Below are 22,328 nucleotides of genomic sequence, written 5' to 3' on the forward strand. Positions count from 1 at the left end.
CCTGAACGAAGAATATTTCCTGAACAGAGACAGGCTTTCTGCTCTGAAGCTTAGGAGAGGTTTTTTAAAGTCTCGTGCAATGGGTATTTCTTCGTGATTTTTAATCATGCCTTATGTTTTGTTTTGTTGCTGTTGTTTTTTAAACAGGGTTCTTGGGGTTCTGGAAAGGATCAGTATAGCAAGGAACTGCTTGTGTCCTCCATTTTTGCAGCAGCTAGTCGCAAGCGGAAAAAAACAAAAGAGAAACCACAGCCGAGTAGCTCAGAAGATGAGTTGGATAATGTGTTTTCCAAGAAGGAGCTTGCAGAACAATCTCGGGGTGACGCAGCAAAAGAGGACACGGCTAAAGGGGAATATGAAAAAGAGAGAGATGCAGGGAGAAAACAGAGGATGTTTGTCCTGAAGGAAAAAGAGAACAGCAGTAAAAAAGATGTGAATGTTGTAAAGGATGAAAAGAAGTCGTTAAGGAAAGAGAGCGTCCTGTCAGAGGAACCTTCACTGCCTTACCATGAAAAACGTACAAAATCACAAAGTCTCAGCTGTCAGCAAACTCTGCAGAAGCATAACCCTAAAATGCCCATTTCCCAGTCTTCTTCCCAGGTTGAAGAGACAGTGTCTGACTCTGGCACTATGCTTAGCACTTCCTCTCAGGCTTCCCAGCACAGATATTCGTGCAAAAAGATAGCCAGCCCTGAAATTAAACGCAGTGAGTTTTTAGCAGCTGATGTCAGTTCCATCACCTCAGATTATTCAACGACTTCATCCTCTATATATATAACTGGCTTAGATGCCAGTATGCTGAGCCCTGAAGTGCAGTCGGTAACAGAAAGCAAGGGAGAAGATGCTGATGATGAAAGAAGCGAGCTGATCAGCGAAGGGCGTCCTATGGAGACAGACAGCGAGAGTGACTTCCCCGTCTTTGCCACCAGCTCTGCTGCTGAAAGGCTGTCCAAGGGGAAAGTTTCTGAAGTGTTTAAGAGCAGTCGGAGGAACTCTGAGGAAAGCGAAGTAAGTTGTACTGAGGGAAGTTCAACACCAAAGTTAGAGAGTCGCAGACTTTTTAGCTCACACAAACTTATTGAATGTGATACGCTGTCCAGGAGAAAGTCTGCGCGGCACAAAACGGACAGTGAGGGTTCTGGGGATGCAAAGAGCGAGAAGGACTTACCTGCTGTGACCAAAATGTTTGATATAATGAAAAAAGGAAGATCGACTAGCAGTTTAGCTACGTCAGGCAGAAGTGAGACTGACAAACAAGAACCTACCTGGAGACTAAAAATTACAGATAGGTTAAAGCTGCGGCTCAAATCATCTGCAGATGACATGTTTGGAGTTGGGAATCAAAAGGCTAATTCTGCCGAGACGATGAAGAGGAAAAATATCAGGCGAAGGCATACGCTTGGAGGACAGAGGGATTTTGATGAAATAAGTGTCCTGAATGTTTGGAAAGTTCAAGAGCCGAGTCAAAGTAGAGAGAGAGAATCTGAGCTTTCAGCTGTGAATCGTCTGAAGCCAAAATGTCCAGCCCAGGACCTCTCAATCTCAGACTGGCTTGCACGAGAACGTTTACGCACTAGCACAACTGACCTTAATACGGGTGAAACTGGAAAGCCCAGACTTGAGAACACTAGCTTAGCAGATGCATCAAAGGTAGATCTGCCTCTATCTGCTGAGATGCAAGCAGATGAAGGCAGTTCCTCCAGCAGCTTGACTTCAATCAGTAGAACACCACCTTCGGGACCATTTCAGCCACCAGACCAGGTAAATGGTGAAAGTTATCAGAATATGAACAAAAACAACTTCAGCCCAGCAGTTGATGCCCATCCTCATAAACTGTCTGGGACCCAAGTGGTTAGATCTCGGTTCTACCAGTATCTTTGAAATGGGGAGGTATGTCCACTACAGCAATTCATTAACTTAACGTTACGCTTCCCAGTAACTGTGTGTATGTGTGTGTGTACATATATATATATATATTATTTTTTTTCCTGTACTGTTGTTGTTATGCAGCCTTCATTTGGGCTGGTTTCATCAATATGCTCTGTGGAACGTCTTCACAGTGCATTACCACAGCCAGAAGAACACTAAAGGTAAAGTGTGTGTGTGTGTGTATATATATACATATATATATATATATATATTTTAAGATAAAGTATATTTGATGGCTGCATACAAATGTTGAACAAAGCATCTGATGCAACAAGCTGTGTAGTGTATACATGGTTTTCTGACTGAGAGTTGGCCTGGCAATAGTATGCAGAAAAATTGTTCTTTTGGTTTAGTCACTAACAAGTGCCTCATCATAAATTCATTTGGTTTGTTAGGGTGCCATATTGTTAAATTAGAGAAACTTACTACAAACAAATGGATGCATTTTACTGTTAACGAGTTTCATTACATTTTACAAATGTTAACACAGGTGGCTACAGAGCTTCCATTCCTTAGGCATTCCAGTAAATATTGGAGTTTTGTATTTCCAATTTTAATACAGATTTTGAGTTTTATGTGACTTGAATTTTTAATCTTTCTGTAAAATAAGTAACTTAAATGTACATAATACATGTGTATCTTTTCTTCAGATACCAGATTTGATATAAATGTTGTAACATAGGCGTGTAGATAATGGATACTGGATGGAACTGGTTTCTTTTATTGAGAATATAATTCTGCATGAAAACCTAATGAATCCAAACCTGTATCATGCCTGTGTGCATACCCACTTAAACACTGGAAATAAAATTGTTTTGGTGATTCTTTGCACGAAGTGAATTCATTTTAATGATGGGTTTTAAATGTCATAGCGAGTTGCGTTGTGTTTAGTCCAGTGTTTTTGGAACACTGAAGAAGCACCCACAATCTTCCCAGTCTTCCTCAAGTCAGAAAATGTTAATATCTGCTGGCCTAAACGGTCCATATACTTATGGGTTTGGGACTTTGTGTAGTTTTAACTAGGAAGATGGGTTTGTACCCTAAAATCCCTCGTGTGTGTCATCTCTTCACCAGTTACATTTTTTTCTTCTATTTCCTTGTGCAACTACTTGAAAACAAAGCAGCTCTTCACTCCTTTGCCTGTTCTCTCTCTTATTCAACAGCTGCTGTCATCCACTTGGCAGAGCATCATACCTGTATTGATGTTAAACATCATGAGCATAGAAAAACTTGCTCTTACATGTCTCCCATCATTGAAAAGGAATGGTAGGGGCCAGGATGTAGGGGTAAATGAGGTTTCTCACAGACTTCCTTTCCTTTCTAGAAGGACTCTTAACAGTACCATGTTTTCATCTACTGTACTCCTTAGTTCAAGACAGGAACTTCTAGAGAGTCCAGTGGAGGGCAACAAAGGTAACGAGGGACGTGGAGCAACTCCTGTATGTGAAAAGCTGAGATACCTTGGGGCTGTTCAGCCTGGAGAAGACTTAGAAGGTTGGTACTAATGCTTACACATACCTAATATTAGTCATCTAATGGTTTTGATCATATTCAACCCATCTGAATGCCTACACATGCAACCTGCTGTAGGGAGCATGTTTCAGCAGGAGGTTGGACTAGATGATCGGCGGAGGTCCCTTTAAACCCCTGTGGTTCTATGAAAACTCCTTGCACAGGGGAAGAAAGAGTTCAAAATGTCTTCACTTGCTATAAAACCATGTCCTTGAGCTGCCATCATTTAGGTAGCAATCAAGCATGGAGTTATGCTAATTTGGATGAAGAAGGATGCTGTTGGACACGTACCTGGGAGAGGAAAGGACTGACTTAGCATGGAACATTGTGCAAGTGGTGCCCAGAGCTAGAGTTTGCAGTCTTAACACTGAGAAGCTGCTGCCTTATTCATGTCACCCTACTGGTGAGTTCTGAAGCAGGTAGGGAGAGCTGCCACTCAGCAGGGAGTCAGATGGATTTCGGCCCTGAGCACCTGGAGGCAGAAAGGCTGTGCACACCCTTCATGGCTGGTGCCCTGCAGGCATGGTACCCTGCTGAGTATGTTTGCAGTTCTTTTTGGACATGAGGCAGCTGGGGTTTTTAGCACTGAGCCTCGTGCTGGGGTGGTTCTCATCCCTAACTGAGGCTGCTGGTCTCCACCAGAACTGCCTCTCTGTGCTTTGTGTACAGCTGAGAAGCCTGGCTTAATAGTCACCAACCTGGGCTGGGCAGCAAGGAACACGGAGCTGCTGGGCGAGGTGTGTGTCACGGGGCAGAGTAGCGACAAGCAAAGGGACACGGTGCCTGGCCAAGACTGGCTCACAAGGGACTGCTCACATGTCACCAAGGACCAGATATTAACATGTCAAGTTTTTCAGTATCAGCCCACAGCTGTCCTGCAAAGGCTGGGAGATGGCTGGAGCCCAGCACCTCACTCAGTGCTGTGCGTTGTGCTGCGCTTCGATTTGGCTTTGCAGGTCCTGGACTGTGCTGGGCTGTCAGCCTGCAGGCATGTCCTCTTCACAGGGGCCCAGTACAAGCGCTGCCAGAACACGAGTCTGTTCCTGTCTGTGAGGTACGAGTTCATGTTTGCATACTTAGTTGTTCCTGCCACAAGGGATGCACTCTGAGGGCGCAGCCTTGAAATGAGTTTCAGGAAAACTCCTGCTCCTCTGTGGGAACAAAGCAGCACAAGAAAGGCAGACAGTTCCTCATTACATCTTTTCCAAGGCTCAGGTGCTTCCTTTTTTTCTTGCTGCGTTTCTAACTAGCAGCCCAGCAATTAGCTCTTGTCTGGGTTAATTTAAAAGACTCCATTTTGAAATCACTGCTTTCATATGGCTTTAATCTGGAGAAAATGGGGGGTTTTCTTCCCGGCACTTTCTCTCTTTTAGACAAACAACCCTACTTGTGACCACTAAAAAAATTATTAGTGACAAAGTAGAAAACATAAGCATGCAGCCCTTTATTTCTGTAAAGATCTTTGCTTATCATAGTTCTGTATATTACATCAGGGTGTTATACAAATAAATTTATTTACAAAACCATGAGCTCTGCAAGCTTGTTGCTTTTTCTCCTACAATGTGACCATTACCCAATCTGTTTCAGCTCTGTCCCATATATACTTTGAAAGCATGCATAAAAATTAACTTTGGTGTGGTAAAACTACTCTATGTGCCCAGCCACATACAGTATTTATTTATTTATATCTATTTATATGTATGTACAAAAGTTTGCCAGTATACAGAACAGTACAGAAGTGTACATTTTAAAATCCACAATGCAATACATTAATGGGTTACCAGGTCTCAGGAAAAGAAAGCTGAAGGAAAAGGGTGAATTTAGCTAAGGAAGAAAATAATAATTGGCAACTCCCTACGTGTGTCAAACTACTTTTTTTCTCGGCTTGGCAAATTCTCAAATATACTCTGAATGGCAGTGCAATAGGTTGAGTTGCCTCCTGCGCACTAAGACCAGTCTTGTTCTGTCTCTGGCGCAGAGGTTTACTGTCCAGCATACTACTTCCAAATGTACATTACCATAGTATCAAAATGTTTTGGCAAAAAGATCTCGAAAGGAACCGTGACATTGCTTGACAAAAATAGAAATCTGTAACAAAGCTAAATAACACCAAAATAAAAGAAAAATATTTCGGTTTCAGTTTTACAGTTGTGTATAATCACACTTTAGTATATCTCTGTTCACGTCTAGTCCCCATAATGAAAAATAGCTTCATACAAAACCGCTTACTAAACGTCAGCCACACGTGTAGCCATGCTCAGCGCACCGCTGCGGGCACTCGGCTCACACACACACACACCGCCACGCTTTTTTGCAAGAGGTGCTGCCTACGGAGGGAAAACGCTCTTCTATCATTACAACAGCAACAAAAGGTGTACAAAAAAGCTTCACTCTACTCTAGTGCAGTAACTCAGTATTTAGCACATGGTTAGTATTAAGCCTCCAGCGATACAGCAAAACGGTTACGCTCCCTGGTTAAAGCAGCAGCTGCAGGAAAGGAGCAGCCATCCAGCGCTCGGCCTCTAGGCCGGCTCCTTGGCCGCAGGGGAGGAGGACTTGCCGGCATTTCCGTTCTGCGCCTTGTAGCTGGTGAAGCTAGGAGTGTGGATGGTCCTGATGCTCTTCACACCTTGGTTCAGTGAGGTGGGAGAGGTGGAGGACGGGGGGGAGGTGGAAGAGGAAGGAGGGGGTGGGCGGCCGTTCTGAGTCTGCAGCGAGAAGGAGAGCTGGTGGCCCTTCACGGCGTAGGGTGGGCTCTGGAACTTGGAGGAGCCGTTAGCGACAGAGGGGATCAGGGAGGCCGAGTGCGCCATGCGGCCTGCCTGGGGCCCGAGGAGGCCAGAGGGGGGCACAGAGGGCTTAGCGGGCGGGGTAAGGGGGTTAGGGCCGTCACCGCTGGGAGCGGGGGCAGAGCCGCTTTTCCCAGAAGTGGGAGAAAAGGCAGGGATCTTAGAAGCGGGGAGGGTGGGGGAAGTAGCCTTATAGTCCCCACCAGCTTTCTTAGCACTTCCATTAGCCTGCAAATAAAGATGGCAGGAGACAGTTTGTCAGAAAGCCAGTAACGACAAATCAACAGGACCCGGGAGAGCGGCCCTACACAGAGCAAGAGCTGCAGCTCGAGGGCTGAGCTAAGCCTTGGCCGCCATGGACTGGACCTGGTAGAAAACCCAAAGGACACAACCAAGAGTGCATAGAGAGAGCGCGGACAGGAGAAGGCGCGACCGAAGGTTTATTACAGACCATTCATTACACGGCCATGCTCCGGGGTTATTCAGGGTGAGCAGACACGTCCGATGGGAAGGTTAATGTGCAGCCACAGCACCCCAGGTTAGTGCCCGGAGCTCCGCGCAGGCCTGGCCGGCCTAAGGAACCCGCATGGACCGAAGGGAAAGTAAACAGGTAGTTGACATCTCGACGTTAGGGCTGAGTACCACGGGTTAACAAACAAAACGGGACAAAACAAAACCCAACAAAAAGCAGCAGGTGTTTTATTGCAGACAGGCATGCACAGGCATGTGAGAGATCAGTAGGTAGGCATGCCCCCGGGCTCCAGGACGTCCAGTTAGGCCTCACTCGACAGACAGGCATCCGTTATTTGGCATAGTCAGTCAGTCACTGCAGCTTTTAAGTTAACAAACAACATTAAATGTCCATCCAAACCCCACGTTAGGGTAAAACTACCTGTCTGTACTGGCGCGGGTCCTGCAGCTTGTGCTGTTTGCCTGCTTTCTCCGTGCTTCCTTGTCTACTTTTCGCAGCCATGGGCACCGGCATCCGGCTCGTCTGCGAGGCAGCGCTGGGGCCCTGCGGAAATGGTGGGGGGCAGGGGGAGAGAAGGGGAGCACGTGGTCAGCTGCGCTGCGGGGCGGCCGCACGCCATGCGCCGACACAGCCACAGAACGACATGCAGGGAGAGCTCTGGAGCTTCGCACCGCAGATGTTAATGTCGGGAATCAAATGGAGAACACTGCTCAGCTACTGATCAAACCGGATTTCGTGTCAGTGACGCTCGTCATTTCACACAGCGGGTTATTGGACCCAGCTCCCCTGCGTTTGCCCGTCACCAAACAGCAGCAAAGTAAACCAACCCAATGTCCATTAGCTGTTAGACACCTCGTGGGAGCCCAGACAAGCCACCTGAGAGGAAGCGAACAAATCACAAGACCCTCGTGTTTAATGGTGATTATTGCAGGTTTAGAAAGCAGCTGGAGGTTTGATTTCTCAGACTAAAGTACCTTACGTGAAGTGGCTGGGACTGGCGGAGGGGGCTCTGTGCCACCACGGCTCTCATCCAGCACTATAAGCTCTCGGGATGGGACCTCTGGTACTAGTGGGGCAGAGAAGGGGACAGTGCTTCCCTCAGAGCTGTGTGTGCTTTCGGGCATAACTTTGGGACTCATTTCACTGATGGTGTTTTCCAGCTGCTTTATAGTTTGCTCAAGGCTGTCTAGAGTTCGGTATGTGCTCTGCCGAATTTCATCAGTCCTAGATAGAGGCACGGCAGTGCTGGGAAGGGCCTCCTGCTTCCCTGCAGGACTCTTGTCGAGGTCCTCAGGCTGGGACCTGGTGATCTCAAACCTCTTGGCTTCCTTGTGCTGCTTAAGGGTTCCATCTTCCTCCTCCTCTTCGTAAACTACAACCTGCAAAGTCTTCTTCCCTGTCTTCGTTCCTGTACGTATCGCCTGTGTCAGAGCAGCCAGCTGCTTTTTGGGGAATTTAAACTTAAACTTTTTCTTAGAATCCTGCCTGCCTCCAAACTGATCGGCAGAGTCCAAGTTTGCTTCTGTGTGCAGCCCATACATCTGACTGTACTTGTTAAAGTTTGTCTTTGAGCTCTCCTGCTCTGCAGAAGCCCTGGTTTCTGTGGAGTCAGAGGCAGAGTGGAGGTTAAACACATACTGCTCGTTGAGACCGTGAGCTGCCGAATACTCTGCGATTGCTTTTCTGTCAATAAGCACCGGGGGCTCTTCCTTAGGGCTCTTCTTAGAAATCTCACATGCTTCATTTTCTTCGTCCTCCTCTTCCTCCTCTATTTTCTCCTCAGTCATCATTCTCTCTAGCTCTTCATCACACTCCTCAAAAATGGTAGAAAGACGCTTATATGCTGACCTAATATCCATCGGTTCATCAAAAATGATGATGACAGGCTTTTTGTCCAGACAGACCACTGGCTCTTCGCTGTCAGAGCTTTCTGGGATGCCTTTCTCCGATGCCACGTCCTTCCGTGCATCAATGTTCACTGTTTGCACATCACTGCCTTTCTGGCTGACTATGTCATGGACTTCACCACTCGAGAGGACCTGGACAGCTGTTTTGGTAATCATGAAGGCAATGTTTTCAGTGGGTGGGCTGTCTTCACTTGGAGAGCTAGCTGGAGAGTCTGCCTCTTCAGTGCTATTGCTTCTGGCTGCTTTGGGTCTCAGCACAACCTGACCACAGCCGCCCGCAGGAGCTTCTTGCTCAGGTGAGGAGGGGGCAGACCCTGCAGCCTCCTGGGAGGGTCTCACCAGAGGGGCAACACTGCTGACAGGGACACACCTGGCAGCACTTGGCACAGCTTCACCCTGCGGAGGACCCTGGCAAGCATCTTGTGGCAGTCGGTAGTTTGGGTTTGGCTTTCCATTTTCAACAGCTGCAAAATGGGATCCTAAAATATCTTGAGCCCCTCTTCGTTTGTCATCCTCTGCCAAACTGACACTGGGCAGGTTTGTGCTCATATTTTGGAGGTTTTTCTTAGAATAGTCTCTACTGTCTACAAACAAACCCTTGCTAAATGTAGAACTGTCATTCATTGAAAAGCCAATTTTACTGTCATTTGTGCTGGATGAATCAGAACCCAATTCTTCTTCAGTTTTCCCTTCCCTCTTCTCTTTAGGATGGTCACTATCTGTGGGAGATCCTGTTGTAGCCCCATACACCTAAGGGGGAAAGTCGGATTACTCAGTTATTCAGGGCTGTTACTTTTACAGGACTTTTTTTCCCCAAAAATTAATCACCGTATTCTCAGGGGAAACGCAGACCTCATGAACTCACCACTCTGTTTAGTGCTGCAGAGGCATGCCTGAAGTTGTCATATGACTCCTGAAATTCTTCAGGGCAGAATTCCAGATTCTGGCAGAACAGCAAGATGTTACTGTTCGATGCTAAGCATGTGGCCAGCATGGGTTGCTGTTACTAGGGCTCCTGTTTTAACAGGGCCTCCAGAATATGCAAAAGCATATTTACCCTACAGTTACCTTATTTCCAACACATTACTACCTTGGCTCATTTACCTTCCAGTTAAAGAGAAAAGAAACAACCTGGTTTATATAAGATTGAAGTTGAAAAGGTTCAAAGTAGGTTCAGCTGAGACACATCAAAGGGCGATGGATCATAAGGACTCAGTGCAGCAAGCTCAGCAGAGAGCTAAATGATAGTCTGCCTGCCTTCAAAAGTACATTAACTCCTGGAAAAAGCTGGTTTTCAAATTACAACATTTTGCTGCTTCTAATGTTGCTCATGCCTGAGCCATGCTGCACTGTTATAGTTAGGATGGCCACAGTCTTAACATTTCTAAATCACTACTGCAGCTTAAAAGCATTCCTTCCCTCAGAATTACCAGAGGCGGCCTGCAGCACCCTTGGGAGTGCAGACTGGAACAACGAGCTACATTTATTTATAAAAGGAACTCTGAATAGTATGCAGAGAGATCATCCATTAGCTCAAAAGTAGTATATCCCCAGCAATTAAATTTTAGGGATGCTTTTTCTTTGTTCTTTAATGAGGTCCCCTGGAGATGCTTTTTCATAATATCAGGCTTCTTATTACTGTTTTTTATCATTTTTTGTTTGGTTTGTTAAGTGCTATTGACAGCTTAGGATAAACATCAATCATCAGGGTGAGGGTATGACCTAGGAGGCACCACACCTATGACCAATGCAAGAGAGAAATCTACACGCAAAGATGGTTCACCAGGAAGGAAACAAATCTGGCATCAGGTGACTAAAGGCAGTAAACCAAACATCATTTCTGCTGACATTGCCTGAGCAAAGAAACTTAACTCTTAACACACAAGTAGGATGGGTTATATTAGCATCAAGATGTGTAGAACATCAGACAGGAGAGCCACTCTCTAAGCTGGGATAAATGAATGACAGTACCAATGCCAGGGGGCTCACAAAGTACAATTTCTGTATCTGTTCTATTTTCTTCTATATTGTATGAGCATCTTATGGAGAAAAACTGAAAAACCACTATCACCGTGCAGGAGCAAGAAAGTCAGTGGTCAACCAGAGCCTCAGCCCTTCTCTACTGAAGGTGTACCAGCAATAGTAAGGCTGTGCAGCTGCTCCAAGGCCACCTTGAAAGTCCCTCATATTTCTGAATGAAGAGGAATGACTGCACAAACCAACCACAAACAGCAAGGCATCAGTTTGCAGGCCAAAGGTGCCTGTACTTTATGCTGAGATCTGGTGCCAGAACAAAACATGGCAGCCACCACAGGCCCAGACTAGCTACATGCTAAGTGCATCCCACTTCCATTACAAGCCAGAGCTCCCAGCATCACTCCAGTTAATGGCACTTGTTGCCCCTCAACACCCTGACTGTATGTGTGAATTCCCCTTTCACTATACTTTTTTTTTTAGCCAGTTGCACTTCTTGTTCTAAGCATCAGTGCAACATCTCAAGGGGCCATTGTACAATACACCTCATTTTAGAAAGGGCTGCCTTTCTAACAACGAGAGAGAAATACAACAGAACTCATTTCCTTTATGAATTTATCATGACCACAAGGCTCCACAATTAAAGTGAATAAATCATTCTGTCATGTCAGATGACAAAAATAGACCTTACAAATAACCCTTAAATTCCTGGATTCTCTGTTCTAATAAATGGCAGGTTTCAGCAATTGGCAGCAACTTTCAGAGTTATTTGTGCTACAGCATGCCTGCTGTCTTAGAGGTAACGCAGGTTTTTGTACAACAGTATGATCTTATTCTGACACCAGGACTAACAGGGATAAAAAAGGACGTGTTCTTTTTTCCTTGTAACACTGTCATACACTCAATAACAAAGCAACTTTTCCTTTTAGACATCACCACGATCTTGTGCACTCACCCAGCAAGCTGCTTGCCTCTTTAGACCAGAACTGATCTTAGAGAAGCTCTGGCAGCAGCAGCCTTATAGGAGGTCTCAGATATCAAATTCTATGTGTTACCTTGTGTTTTAGAGCTGCAATGCCCTGTACAGGTGGAGTTCTTGTTTGCCTTCAGGACCTGTCAGAAGTCATTTTACCTTTCACCCCAAATTCTGTTATAGGAGGATGAAATGCAATGCTATTGGTAAAATTCTTGAGGAGTTACTAACGAAGGTACAACAGGTGAGGTATTGCTGCTATTTCCAGTTTGCATACACTCACAAAAATGCACTACAAAGTTGAAAAGCTGTGCTGAAAAGCTGCATTGTCTTCCCCACCACAGCAGCATTTCACTGCAAAACCAGCATTTGGCTAACAAGCTGTCATGCCTGCATGACCACCTAAACTCAACAACAATTCAACTAATTACACTTAAACTTGAAAAAGAAGTCTGCAAAGGCTGAAATACTTGTCCTATTTTTCATCTTACACGCCGACTGCTCATTAGCACCAATCAACTCAAACAGCAATCCCAGACATAGTGCAAAATTCATCCCAACTTGGCTGCGGACCCAGACACGTGGCACCTCTTTTAAGTCCCATGAGTTAGTATAATGTCTAAGTACGAATCTTGAGCCCTAACCATCATGAAGGCAAGTGTGGAGGGCAAATGTGGCCGTCCATCTTGTCTCTGTCTTTCAGCAAACTGAATGGGATTTCTGAGTATCTAATGACTTTTTCTAGGATGAAGAAATGAAGTAAAATAAAAGATAAATTCTCTAAATTGACTCTTGAGAATGAAAGGAACTACTAATTCTACTAAAAACAAGAACAATACAACATTTCATCTGAGCATTTCTGGTCCATACTGGGATAAAAAGAAGGAAATCGCTGGGCAGTTGTGGTTGGGGGTTAGAGAGAAGAGGACACAAGAAATAAGATTAGTTTTGAAGTAAGGAAAGAAGGTTATGCCAAGACCGGGTGGCATGTTTACAAACGCCACTTGTTACCTTCTTTTCCTTGTGATGCATTAAAGTCCCAGGCCTTATGTCTTTAACATGTGTATCATTTCTGGATTGCTCAGCATGACTGTTTGAGTTTACATCCATAAAAGAGCACTTCTGGAAAGCCTAGGAAATAAATACTGCAGGTTATCAGGAGACCAAGTAGCTTTTATGCAGAACTGTCTGGAGATGACCAACTACAAAGAGAGCATTTCTTTTTAACATTCACAACAGCTCACCAACATTGTTTAATATCTCGTGAAATAGAATAGATTTTGGACTATGTGACCAAGAGAAACAGAGCACATAAATCTGCCAAGATTGCACACTAACTTGTCATGCTGACCTCCACACCCCAAGCAGGAAAGGTGAGCTGGATTTCCACCACTCCGTAAGGGGGATTGAGGGCACCCAGAGGTGCTGCCAGGTATCCAAATTTAACCAGGAGGCCCACAACAAACTTCGGGCTTGTAACAATACCTACTTACTTCCCAGCAGCCGATACCTCCTCAGTGTATTCACTGGACATATTTTGTCCTTGACCCCGGTATCACTTAACAACTAAACCTAAAGTTTTACAAGTAAAAAAAAAAAAAGTCCAAAGCTCAGCTCACTTTATTCCATTTACTGTTCTCAGAATCTTTTCCTGTGCTTCCTCACTTCCAACTTCCAGTGAATATTAGCAGAGGATTTGTGTATGCCAGGACAGGACAATCACAGCTGAATACAATTTATTTCCCAAGTTTTCTCATCTGGAAGTGGTCTATTTGTTGCCGCGGAAAGATGAAGAAAAGGCGGAAGCTGCAGGCCTTGCACAGTCAATAAATGAGAGAAGAAGGGAAGTAATACCTGTTCCACACCCGCTGATGTCTACTCAGCTGCCAGATTTGTTGGTCTCATTGCACATAATGCAAAAGCTATATAATACCACTTCTCCCCATGCAGCATTACTACAACTTTAGACTTGTCTCTACCACAGCCTTCATTAACATTCCAGATGATAACAGTACTCTTCAGGTTCCTCCTGCTCTGGAAACAGCCCAAAAGATGGGCTTGGGGACCACTGGCCTCCCACCATGTGCACCCCAGGACACAGCCAGGATTTCTCAACTTTTTTGAAGCCCTTTTTCCATTTCCTTTGGGTTTCTCCATCCAATTGACTCATAAATCCAGATAAGCAGAACCATCACTGACACTACTGCACAGTCCTGGCTCCAAGTGCTTGTGGGATTTCTGGAGGCCACTACTGGCACTGTCTGCCACCACTGAGATGTACAAGCCAGCCAGAGAATTGGGGGAGGGGGGAGGGTGCTTGTGGGAGTTACACAACATGTGAAACGCAAGGTTATATTGCCATACCATATATTAAGGAAATCATTTAGTTCCCAGCAACTCTAATGAAATTCATAGCCTTGTTTACAGATTTGAATAAAAAGATAAAAATGAAAAATTGTATTTCACATGCTTATTGACTATTTATGCAAAATCAGGTAAGTAACGATAATGAAAAAATCCCATGCAAAAATCATGGTGCAGAGTTGCTGCTGTTTTTCCATCACATCCTGTTTGCATGTCTGTATTGATCAGAGTAGCTAAGATTACACAGAACTCAGAACAAGCAGTACTGCTCCTCCTATAGAACAAGGTATAGGACTGTCCCTAGCTTACCAGTTTGTGAAACTAGTGATGCACTTTTGAGTTAGGCATGCCATCTACAAAGGCATCCCTAAGGTCTTTCAGACTTCAAGTGATGAAGAATCCACTATTTCCCTATGTGATTTGCTTATGTCTCACCTTTGCTCCACAATATCTGTATCAGTGTACACGTACAGCCTGTGCTTCCGCAGCTGATCAGCATTATGCTTTTTCTGCTAGATTAAGAAGATGCTTCACATGAAACTACCTCCACGTTGCACTCTTCTGAACCTTCTTACCTTACTGCCCTTTCTAAACAGGCGATGCACGGACATGTGGTCACAGATGCAGCAGCTCAGCACTGATCTTCCTGATCCTCTGTACACAGAGATAAAAACACTCCCTGTTCTCACATCTACACCCAAAGCAGACATTAACTCTGTGGGAAGAGCACTCCCCCTGGGAGCTCCTGTCAGCTTGTTACCGCAGCTCCAGCTCCTTTCCAATACATACAGTTATGGTCTGGCCTATGTTTGTTGCTCTTTAGGCAGACTGTGTATTTCAGTGACTTAAATGTTTTGCAGTCATCAACTGATTGCTATCATCTCCCTGCTCTCATAGTCTTAAGTTGATTTGAACAGTAAAGATTTTAAATGTACCTCCATCAGTGTCCTGGAAGTAAGGAGTGTAGCTGACTCCTCTGGGATGTGGACTATAAGCCCCTGCTCTGAGGGCAACACTTCCAGAGCCACACAGCTCTCAGTCCTCTTAAGATTTTTTGGGGGTACGTGAGGGAGGGAGTGTCCTGTATACTTGATGGTGCCAGATTTTAATCTGAATGATATTCGACCAAATGACTAACAAAAATATTTACAGATATACAATTCAGTTCAAGCACATTTACCTGTTACTTAATCAAAGGGAGTAATTTCCTTTGACTGACCAGTGTTCCATTACACTGTGTTGGCGAGCATAACTATACATGCCTGTCCTTCAGTTCTCCACTGACTGAATCCCAAACCTAGTTTTCCAGTTCTGTCTATAACTGATATCAGAATAAGCCTGTAGCTCCTAGACCAAACAGTTTGACCTTTCCAAAACCTACATTCTGTCAAACTGTTGACAGACTCGCTATTATAACCTGCTATTAATATATAACCCACTAGTTTGATTATTGTTCAAAATGAACACTGCTTGTCCTCAAAACTAGCATTTAACACTCAGTACCTTTGAGTTACCATGCCCATTTCTCTCCCTTAGCCCCCCAGCTTCCCTTCCCGGATCTTAAACTCTACTTCGTGACCGTAAGTGGAAAGGCAGCTGGGCTGTTCTCCTGGTAAGCAGACAATGCAACAACTTCACTGCCCACAGCTCTCCTGTCACATTAGCCATTAACACACTAACAGGGGACATGGGTAAGCCCCTGCACTTGCTCCTTGTGAACCGGCTCTTTTATGCACTGAGAACTGAGCCAAGGGCAGGGCATACACATCAAATGGAAGTGTCACTGTTTGGTATCTACATCCCTGGTGCTGAAAACACTCCCCAGACAGCACCAAGCCCACGTTCTTGTGGGCAAGAGGGAATATCTCTTGCTCTGACAGTGCTCTGAGCCACCCCAAACATCAGAAGTGACAGCTGTGAAAGCTAACCGCATCTTCTTTACTCACAGGGACATGGAAGAGGACAGAAGGTGCTCCAGGAGGCTGGAGCTACTGATAGTAGCTGGAATAGTTGGTTGTTACTGCAGCATTGCTGTCATTGAGCTAAACCAGCCTATGTGTTGTCAAGTGAAGGACCAGCAAGAGAACACTACTTCCACGCCACTGGCAGAGTAATATGCCAACTACAGAGCCTACAGAGCATGGGACAGGAAATGTTCCAATGTTCAAACACTCCAAAACCACTGGACCATGGCACAGTGAGCAACGCCTGCTAAAAGCACACCCCATATTCTCTCTTACTAAATGAGGGACTCTCAGCACCTTGTTGATCTGTACTGAGAAACACTATGCCAGAGATCACACCAAATAAATATCATTATTTTACTTGATCCATCCACATGTTTGTCATGAAAGATTTCCCAGTGGCAACCTCTGTATTCTTGAGCAGCCTCTCATGTATACACCTCTTGAAAATATTTTGGGTGGTGCTTGCAAAATGTGCACAATCCAGTGCAATTAACTGGAACTGGGTGAGAATGGCAGATCTACTTTCCTTCATGTTCTGAGCTAGAAGTTGTGCCAAGACTCTAGAAGCATTACTGATTCCAAAAGGGCATACCTGTGCATGAGCAACCCAGAGGGCCTACCTGTAATTCTGCCATTATTTTATCTCCTTCCTCTTCTTCTTCATCTTTTACAGCTGATGCTACAGCAAGCCCTGTGTTTCGAGGCAATGCCTGATCTTCTTTAGGTGCTTTGGGTTGCGTTGTCTGCCCAGCATCTTCACTGCTTTCCTACAAGGGGATGAAAAAACACAAACAACCAATATAATTGAGCCCTCTTGATGCAAAGCAAACAGTAAATTCAGCTGTGAAAGGCACCTGTTGCTAGGTCTCTTTTCACTACTACCTCATAGGAGTAGGAGTAACAGCTGCCTCACCTGGGCTTTCCACTACTTCCTTCAGGGAGAAGAAGAGATGGGGAAAGGAAAACCAAAAAAACTAATTTGCAACATTTCTGTGAACATGCTCTCAACTCTAAGCTGATCTTTCCCATCTGTATAACACATGTTGTTTTTTTTTTTTAATTTTTAATCTTCTTACAACTGTAAACAAATCAGCTTGTGACTTGCTTTCTTTACTGTTGAGAGAGAAGCACTGCAAGGCTAAGACTGCTCTAAACAGAACTGATCAAACCCTACTTGTTCATTTAGCCTGACAGTAGTGTTTCCTGGCAAGCAATTTCAGTAGCTCTCCAAGACATAGCTCTGTCTCAACGTATTCTGTGGCTTACAGACACAGCCCAGGCTTGAGAATGCACCTCTGTGCCAGTCATTTTTCAGCAATCTGACTGCCTAGAGGCTGAGTCACCAAACCTTGCCAGCAGCTGCCTCCTTCCTGGCTGCGTAGATGACCTCTCCTGATCTCGTCGTGGTCAGTCCTGACCCTGGCAGGTAACTGCGCCGTGGAGGCGGAGGAGGTGGGGACTTGGTCAGCTTGTCGTTATCTTGCTCTGCATCTGGAGCATCTTCTGCAACTAAACAAGGCAGCACTGAGTGAGCAGAGGTGAAAGAAGGAAAAAAGTATTTTCAGCCCTGCCTCAACCAGAAGGGACAAAAAGAGCATCTTAAAAAGTCCTGCAGATGAATACATGTAGACAGAAACACATTTGTGATTCAAGTGGAACCTTCATGCACAATAAGTCTTGCACTTGCCCATCAAAACTACATCACTTCACTCACAAATTTTTAGCAAAACTCCTGTCTCCAGTTTCACTGTGGCTGGGATTTCAGCTCTTGGTGTACAAGTGCAATAGGTCAGCACACTTCTGGAAATCACTCACCTGTCTATGTGTGGTGCAGGTTCAGCTGGGTACCTGATTAAAATATGGACCCTGCAGCCTCCCTTGAAAGTGTGCACAACTGGCGTGAGTACTAGCAAGACATGAAGCCTAGGAGCTTGCTGTTCTCAGCAATTCTGAAGCAAGCAGCAACATTTTTGCTCAGCTGGGAGATGCTCTTGGCAAGATGATAGGACAGGAACAGCAGCATAGCCTTGTAGTTAACCAGAACTAGCTACACTCAGACAAGTTCCATGAGTCCTCTCACCACTGTGAGGGGCAGAGGAGCACCAGGAGCAACTCCCATGGCTTCTTTTCCAAGCCAGCATGAACATAACACAACATACACACGTTTTGTTAATTCACAATGATTCAGTTTCCAAATCCAACAGTCAAGCAGACCCAGCCCTCACTTTCTCAGGGGAGTTTTTCCAAGAGAAAATCAGTTTCTCAAACTTGAATTTACCCCCACTACTACCTCCTCACTCAGCTACTGCTTCTCCATCACTACCAGACAGCACTTTTCCCAGAAGCACTTTCTCTGCTCATGACCTGTCCCTGTACATTTCTGGCCACAGGCGAAGCATCATACATGGCAATAGTCGCTGCTTTCACACTGCTGCTTACAATGTTTTCAACACAACCTGACAACACAACCTTTCTGTAGCTATTCGGTGTTATATGAACAGCTGGAATGCATAACTCAGAAAATCTCCTGACTTCAGATTACCATCTGTAAACATCTGTTTAGGGATAAATATTCCCTCTGGGCAAGTTATTGCATAAGTGTCTGCTGTGGGACTGCGTCAGGCTCCTCTGATACTCTGGCCCCTCCAGACAGGACAGAGCCCTTGGCTGACCCAGCCTCATCTTTGTTCCCCTCTTAGATCAAATGTTCTTCAAAGCTGCTTAAGCTTAAAGAAATCCTCTGTTCTGTTACTGCCTTCCGTGATTATCCGGCACTGACTTGCAGAATTGCAACAACAGTGGCTTTCCAGATGCACTTTACATTAGATTACTTCTTTTGTCAATACATGCCACTAGGGTTTCCATGCCATCAGTTGTTCTCTAGTAGCACAAGGTGATCCTGTAAAGCCAAAGCACTTCTCTACAATGGTGTTCACTAGATTGTGATGTGGGGCCTGTGCCCAACTCCGCTCCTTTCTGTGGGCTCAACCCATTACCGTCAATCTGGTGGTTCTGAATGCAGGAACGTTAAACAAAATAAATGCACAGTTGCTGTTTGCCAAACCGCAGAATATTAGAACTGTGAGAAACTCAGTGATGTTGGTAGGAGATCAGAGCAAAACAGAGGAAGGAAAGCTCCTTTCGCAGGATGGAAGCGAGTTCCTGGAGCTTGCTGCCATGGTACTGGGGAGGCAAACGGTAAATTAGCAGGTTCAAAATGGATTAGAGCAATTAATCCATAACAAATATAAAAAAGAGTAGGCTGCAATATTCTATTTAATGTCATTTGGGGATGTTGGAGTGTTTACTTGGTATATCTATAGCACAGCTGTGGGTGAATCCTTACTGCAAAAGGCCCTCTCATTCCTTCCTTCCTTCCCCATCCACTCCCTCAAGACACTTTGTCATGTAGCATCACAGGACTTTTTCAGACCTCTAAAAGACTCACCCAGAACACCACTCGTATTTGTACCTAAAGTTTATGAAGGACCTGAAGTTTTAGTAAGGACCATTAAGATCAAGCAGTCAGATTTAACACAGGCTGAAAGATTTCTTAAAGCAGCTCTTGCATCATGCCCAGAGCTTGTGTCTGAGCAACCTTTCAGAAAAAAATAAAATATTACTGAAGATTTGAATTAGTAAATAATGCAATGTGTTCATAATTAAACTTGCTTCAGTGAGTAGTTACTCTGAATGCTAAAATTTGACACCTAATTTTTATGTGACTTTTTCTAGCTTCAGCTTCCAGGTGCTGATTCTAAGAATTTGTGCAAAGTTGAGTTCTTATCCTCAGAAACCTCGGGCATGTCTTGATCTTCTTTTGATAAGAAACTTCTACAAAAAGTGCTTGAGTTTTTGATGGTGAGATAATTTGTGTTCAAACTCTCTGTGGTTTTTTCCAGACTGCTCCATATTGCTAAATTTGTGCAAAATTGAGCAGAGTCTAAAACCTATAGACAGATACAGCATAGTGCACAAACATTCTCATCTCTGTCAAAATGAAGCTATACTCTTATTCTCCTGCTCTCAAGGAGCCCTTCTCTCCAAAGGACAAATTCAGTTGCAGTGTGGGGAAATTCACAATTAGCTAGTCACCCACCCCTGCATCTGCAACACCACTACTTTTATGATACAGGCCTGCATTCTGACAGCTGGACCTGCATCATTCCTCACAGACTACTCACGGATATGATCAAGAACACAGAAATCTTTACACTGAAACAATTCTAGGAAGTGGAATAAATGACCTATCTTTTCCAAATGTGCAACTCCTTAGGACCATTTACTCTATTGAAACTTACCTGAGACTTCAAACTTCTCCCCTGCATCCCCTTTAGGCAGGACTGCTGGCTGGGGAGGCATCTCCAAGTTAGGGATTGACTTCATTATATTGGCCTGAGCCTCTTCCAAGAGCTTTTCAAATTCCTTTCCATTATAGTGATCCAGGTTTTGTCTTTTCTCTTCCCATTTCTTTTCTGCTTTCTAGACAAAAACAGTAAAGCATCAGTTCACCTCTCTGATTTCTGTTGTGACCATTTACTTTTTAAAAAAATCTATGTGTAAAATTCATAGGTCACCACAGATAGATTCTTTCAGTTCTAGAGAAATATACAAATGCAGTAATTGTAAAACAGTTCTGACTTCCATTATACTGGATATAAATACAGGACAAACTGACACATACCACTGCTTGCTAAAAGAACAAAGGTAGAATTTAAATCTGGGTCATTGATCTACTATATCATACTGGTGATTAATGTGCATGCCTGTAATAAGACATGAGAATTCAGCTGTACATCTCCTCAATGCCTACCTCTCTGTGAAACCACTGAAACCTCACACTGTTTCATCTTTATCTCTCCATAACAGGGGACATGAAGATTTAAGGAATGAATGAAATCCAACAATGCAAGTGTTGCCAAAGAATCACATAATATTGTTCAGAAAGAGGGTATTCTTTAAAATACGTAAAATTTTATATTGTTCGTTTAAAACCAGAGGGTATCTTCAGAAGTGCATGGTGTAGTTAGAGATTAAACATGTAAATCCTCACAATGCATTTGAAAATCCCACCTTCAGTCTCAGATGTGAGACTGGGAGCTCAGACCCAAAAAGACAACAACTGGGTGAGTAGAGTACACCATACCTCGATTGATACAGCTCTGTTTCTGGTACTTGCACTGTGAATTTCCTCAATGAAAAGACTTTGCATGGTGCTGCCATTGACAGAGACCTGTAGTGCTGGCATGCCTTGGGTGGGCTGGGATCCTATTGCTGATTCCTGGGGGTGTGCTGGTGGGGTGGTGGAAGGGTGGCTGCTCATTGGCAGCCCTTCACTGTGGCTGGGTGCAGCTGGTGAACCCTGGGCATGGTTGACCAGGGCTGATGAGTGCTGAGACTGATGGATGACAACGGGAGAGCTCTGCACGTGATGGACCGTCATTGTGGAGAAGGGGACGACTTCTGACTTGACTGATGATACCTGGGACTCTGATGTGACTGCAGTGAGGTTTTGCTGTGCATGTCCTTGGGTTTGCTTGGGCTCCTCCTGATTTTTCAGAGCTTCAGTTGCAGTGGACTTTTCTATAGCTGAGTACTGTACAGCCTGGGAGGAATCCACACCCCTCAACAGTCCTTCTGTAACATGTCTGATCAGCCAAAAGCAACACAACAGCATGGAGCATGGTTAGCATACACGAGCAGTATTTAACAATAAGCTTTTGCAAGAAAAAACTTACAGAACATCTGTGACTTTTCGCTTTCTCTAACAGACAGGGAATTTGATTTTTAAAGAGACCACTCAAATTAGGATGCTTTTGCCTTATAAAGTATTTAAAATCTTTCAAGGACATACTGGCCCTTGTTGACCAAACTATGAGTTACAGTGAGTTGATTTCAGACAGAGAATGGAAATCAGTTGACTTTTTTTTTTTTTACACAGAGCCTAGATAAGCCATAATTCTTGCACTATCAGAAAGGAACGTGGTAGCTACACAGAACATGAAGCAGTAGTTTAGCAAATGGCCAAAACAAAGCCTTCAAACAATACCTCAGGAAGGTTTTGTCTGTCAACAGTTTGGGATAGAGTAAAGTACGGAAGTCAAGCCAACCATTTCTAACAATGATCTGTGAAATGGCTGAAGCTCAAAGCTTGGCTATCCATCAGATGACATCCATTTTTTCCAATATAGAAACAGAGTTTAGGAGAGCTGATATGCAATTCATCTGGAGAAAATAAACAACACGACTAAATACCAAAAAATTTTGGTAAAACTTTGACATGTATAGCTTACTGTTTATTTCCTGAACAAGATGAGGCAAGAAATAACTGTAGTCACTTTTAAGTAAGGGTAGTTAATATGAAGGGATAGCAATGTTTATCTACAAGGAAAAATAACTGATAGCTCTTAGGAGACCTGTTACATAAAACATTTTATCCCA

At 44.3% G+C, this 22,328-nt stretch overlaps 2 protein-coding genes across 34 annotated transcripts in view; one reads left to right on the top strand and one right to left on the bottom strand.

The window, feature by feature from the left end:
• Positions 1–2,751, top strand: part of ARHGAP21 (Rho GTPase activating protein 21) — a 107,417-nt gene extending 104,666 nt beyond the window's left edge. For all 5 annotated transcript variants that reach the window (XM_052695296.1, XM_052695299.1, XM_052695295.1 and 2 more), the window contains one exon: positions 148–2,751. In XM_052695296.1, coding sequence (XP_052551256.1) covers positions 148–1,881 — 1,734 coding nt within the window. In that variant the 3' untranslated portion in view covers positions 1,882–2,751. The remainder of the gene's footprint in view (positions 1–147) is intronic.
• A 2,110-nt stretch (positions 2,752–4,861) lies between these two features.
• KIAA1217 (KIAA1217 ortholog) overlaps positions 4,862–22,328 on the bottom strand; it is a 342,938-nt gene continuing 325,471 nt past the window's right edge. For 20 of the 29 annotated variants that reach the window (XM_052695270.1, XM_052695265.1, XM_052695266.1 and 17 more), the window contains 8 exons: positions 21,034–21,535; positions 20,189–20,369; positions 17,236–17,396; positions 16,508–16,654; positions 12,568–12,687; positions 7,677–9,359; positions 7,123–7,245; positions 4,862–6,458 (listed from right to left, as the gene is read on the bottom strand). In XM_052695270.1, the coding sequence (XP_052551230.1) occupies positions 5,964–6,458; positions 7,123–7,245; positions 7,677–9,359; positions 12,568–12,687; positions 16,508–16,654; positions 17,236–17,396; positions 20,189–20,369; positions 21,034–21,535 (3,412 nt within the window). In that variant the 3' untranslated portion in view covers positions 4,862–5,963. Of the gene's footprint in view, positions 6,459–6,653; positions 7,246–7,676; positions 9,360–12,567; positions 12,688–16,507; positions 16,655–17,235; positions 17,397–20,188; positions 20,370–21,033; positions 21,536–22,328 lie in introns of those variants that run through there. The other 9 variants (XM_052695290.1, XM_052695292.1, XM_052695291.1 and 6 more) reach the window with 7 other exon arrangements.

The sequence above is a fragment of the Tympanuchus pallidicinctus genome, unplaced genomic scaffold (genome assembly GCF_026119805.1).
Source record: "Tympanuchus pallidicinctus isolate F22 unplaced genomic scaffold, pur_lepc_1.0 scaffold3, whole genome shotgun sequence".
Classification (NCBI taxonomy): Eukaryota; Metazoa; Chordata; class Aves; order Galliformes; family Phasianidae; genus Tympanuchus; species Tympanuchus pallidicinctus.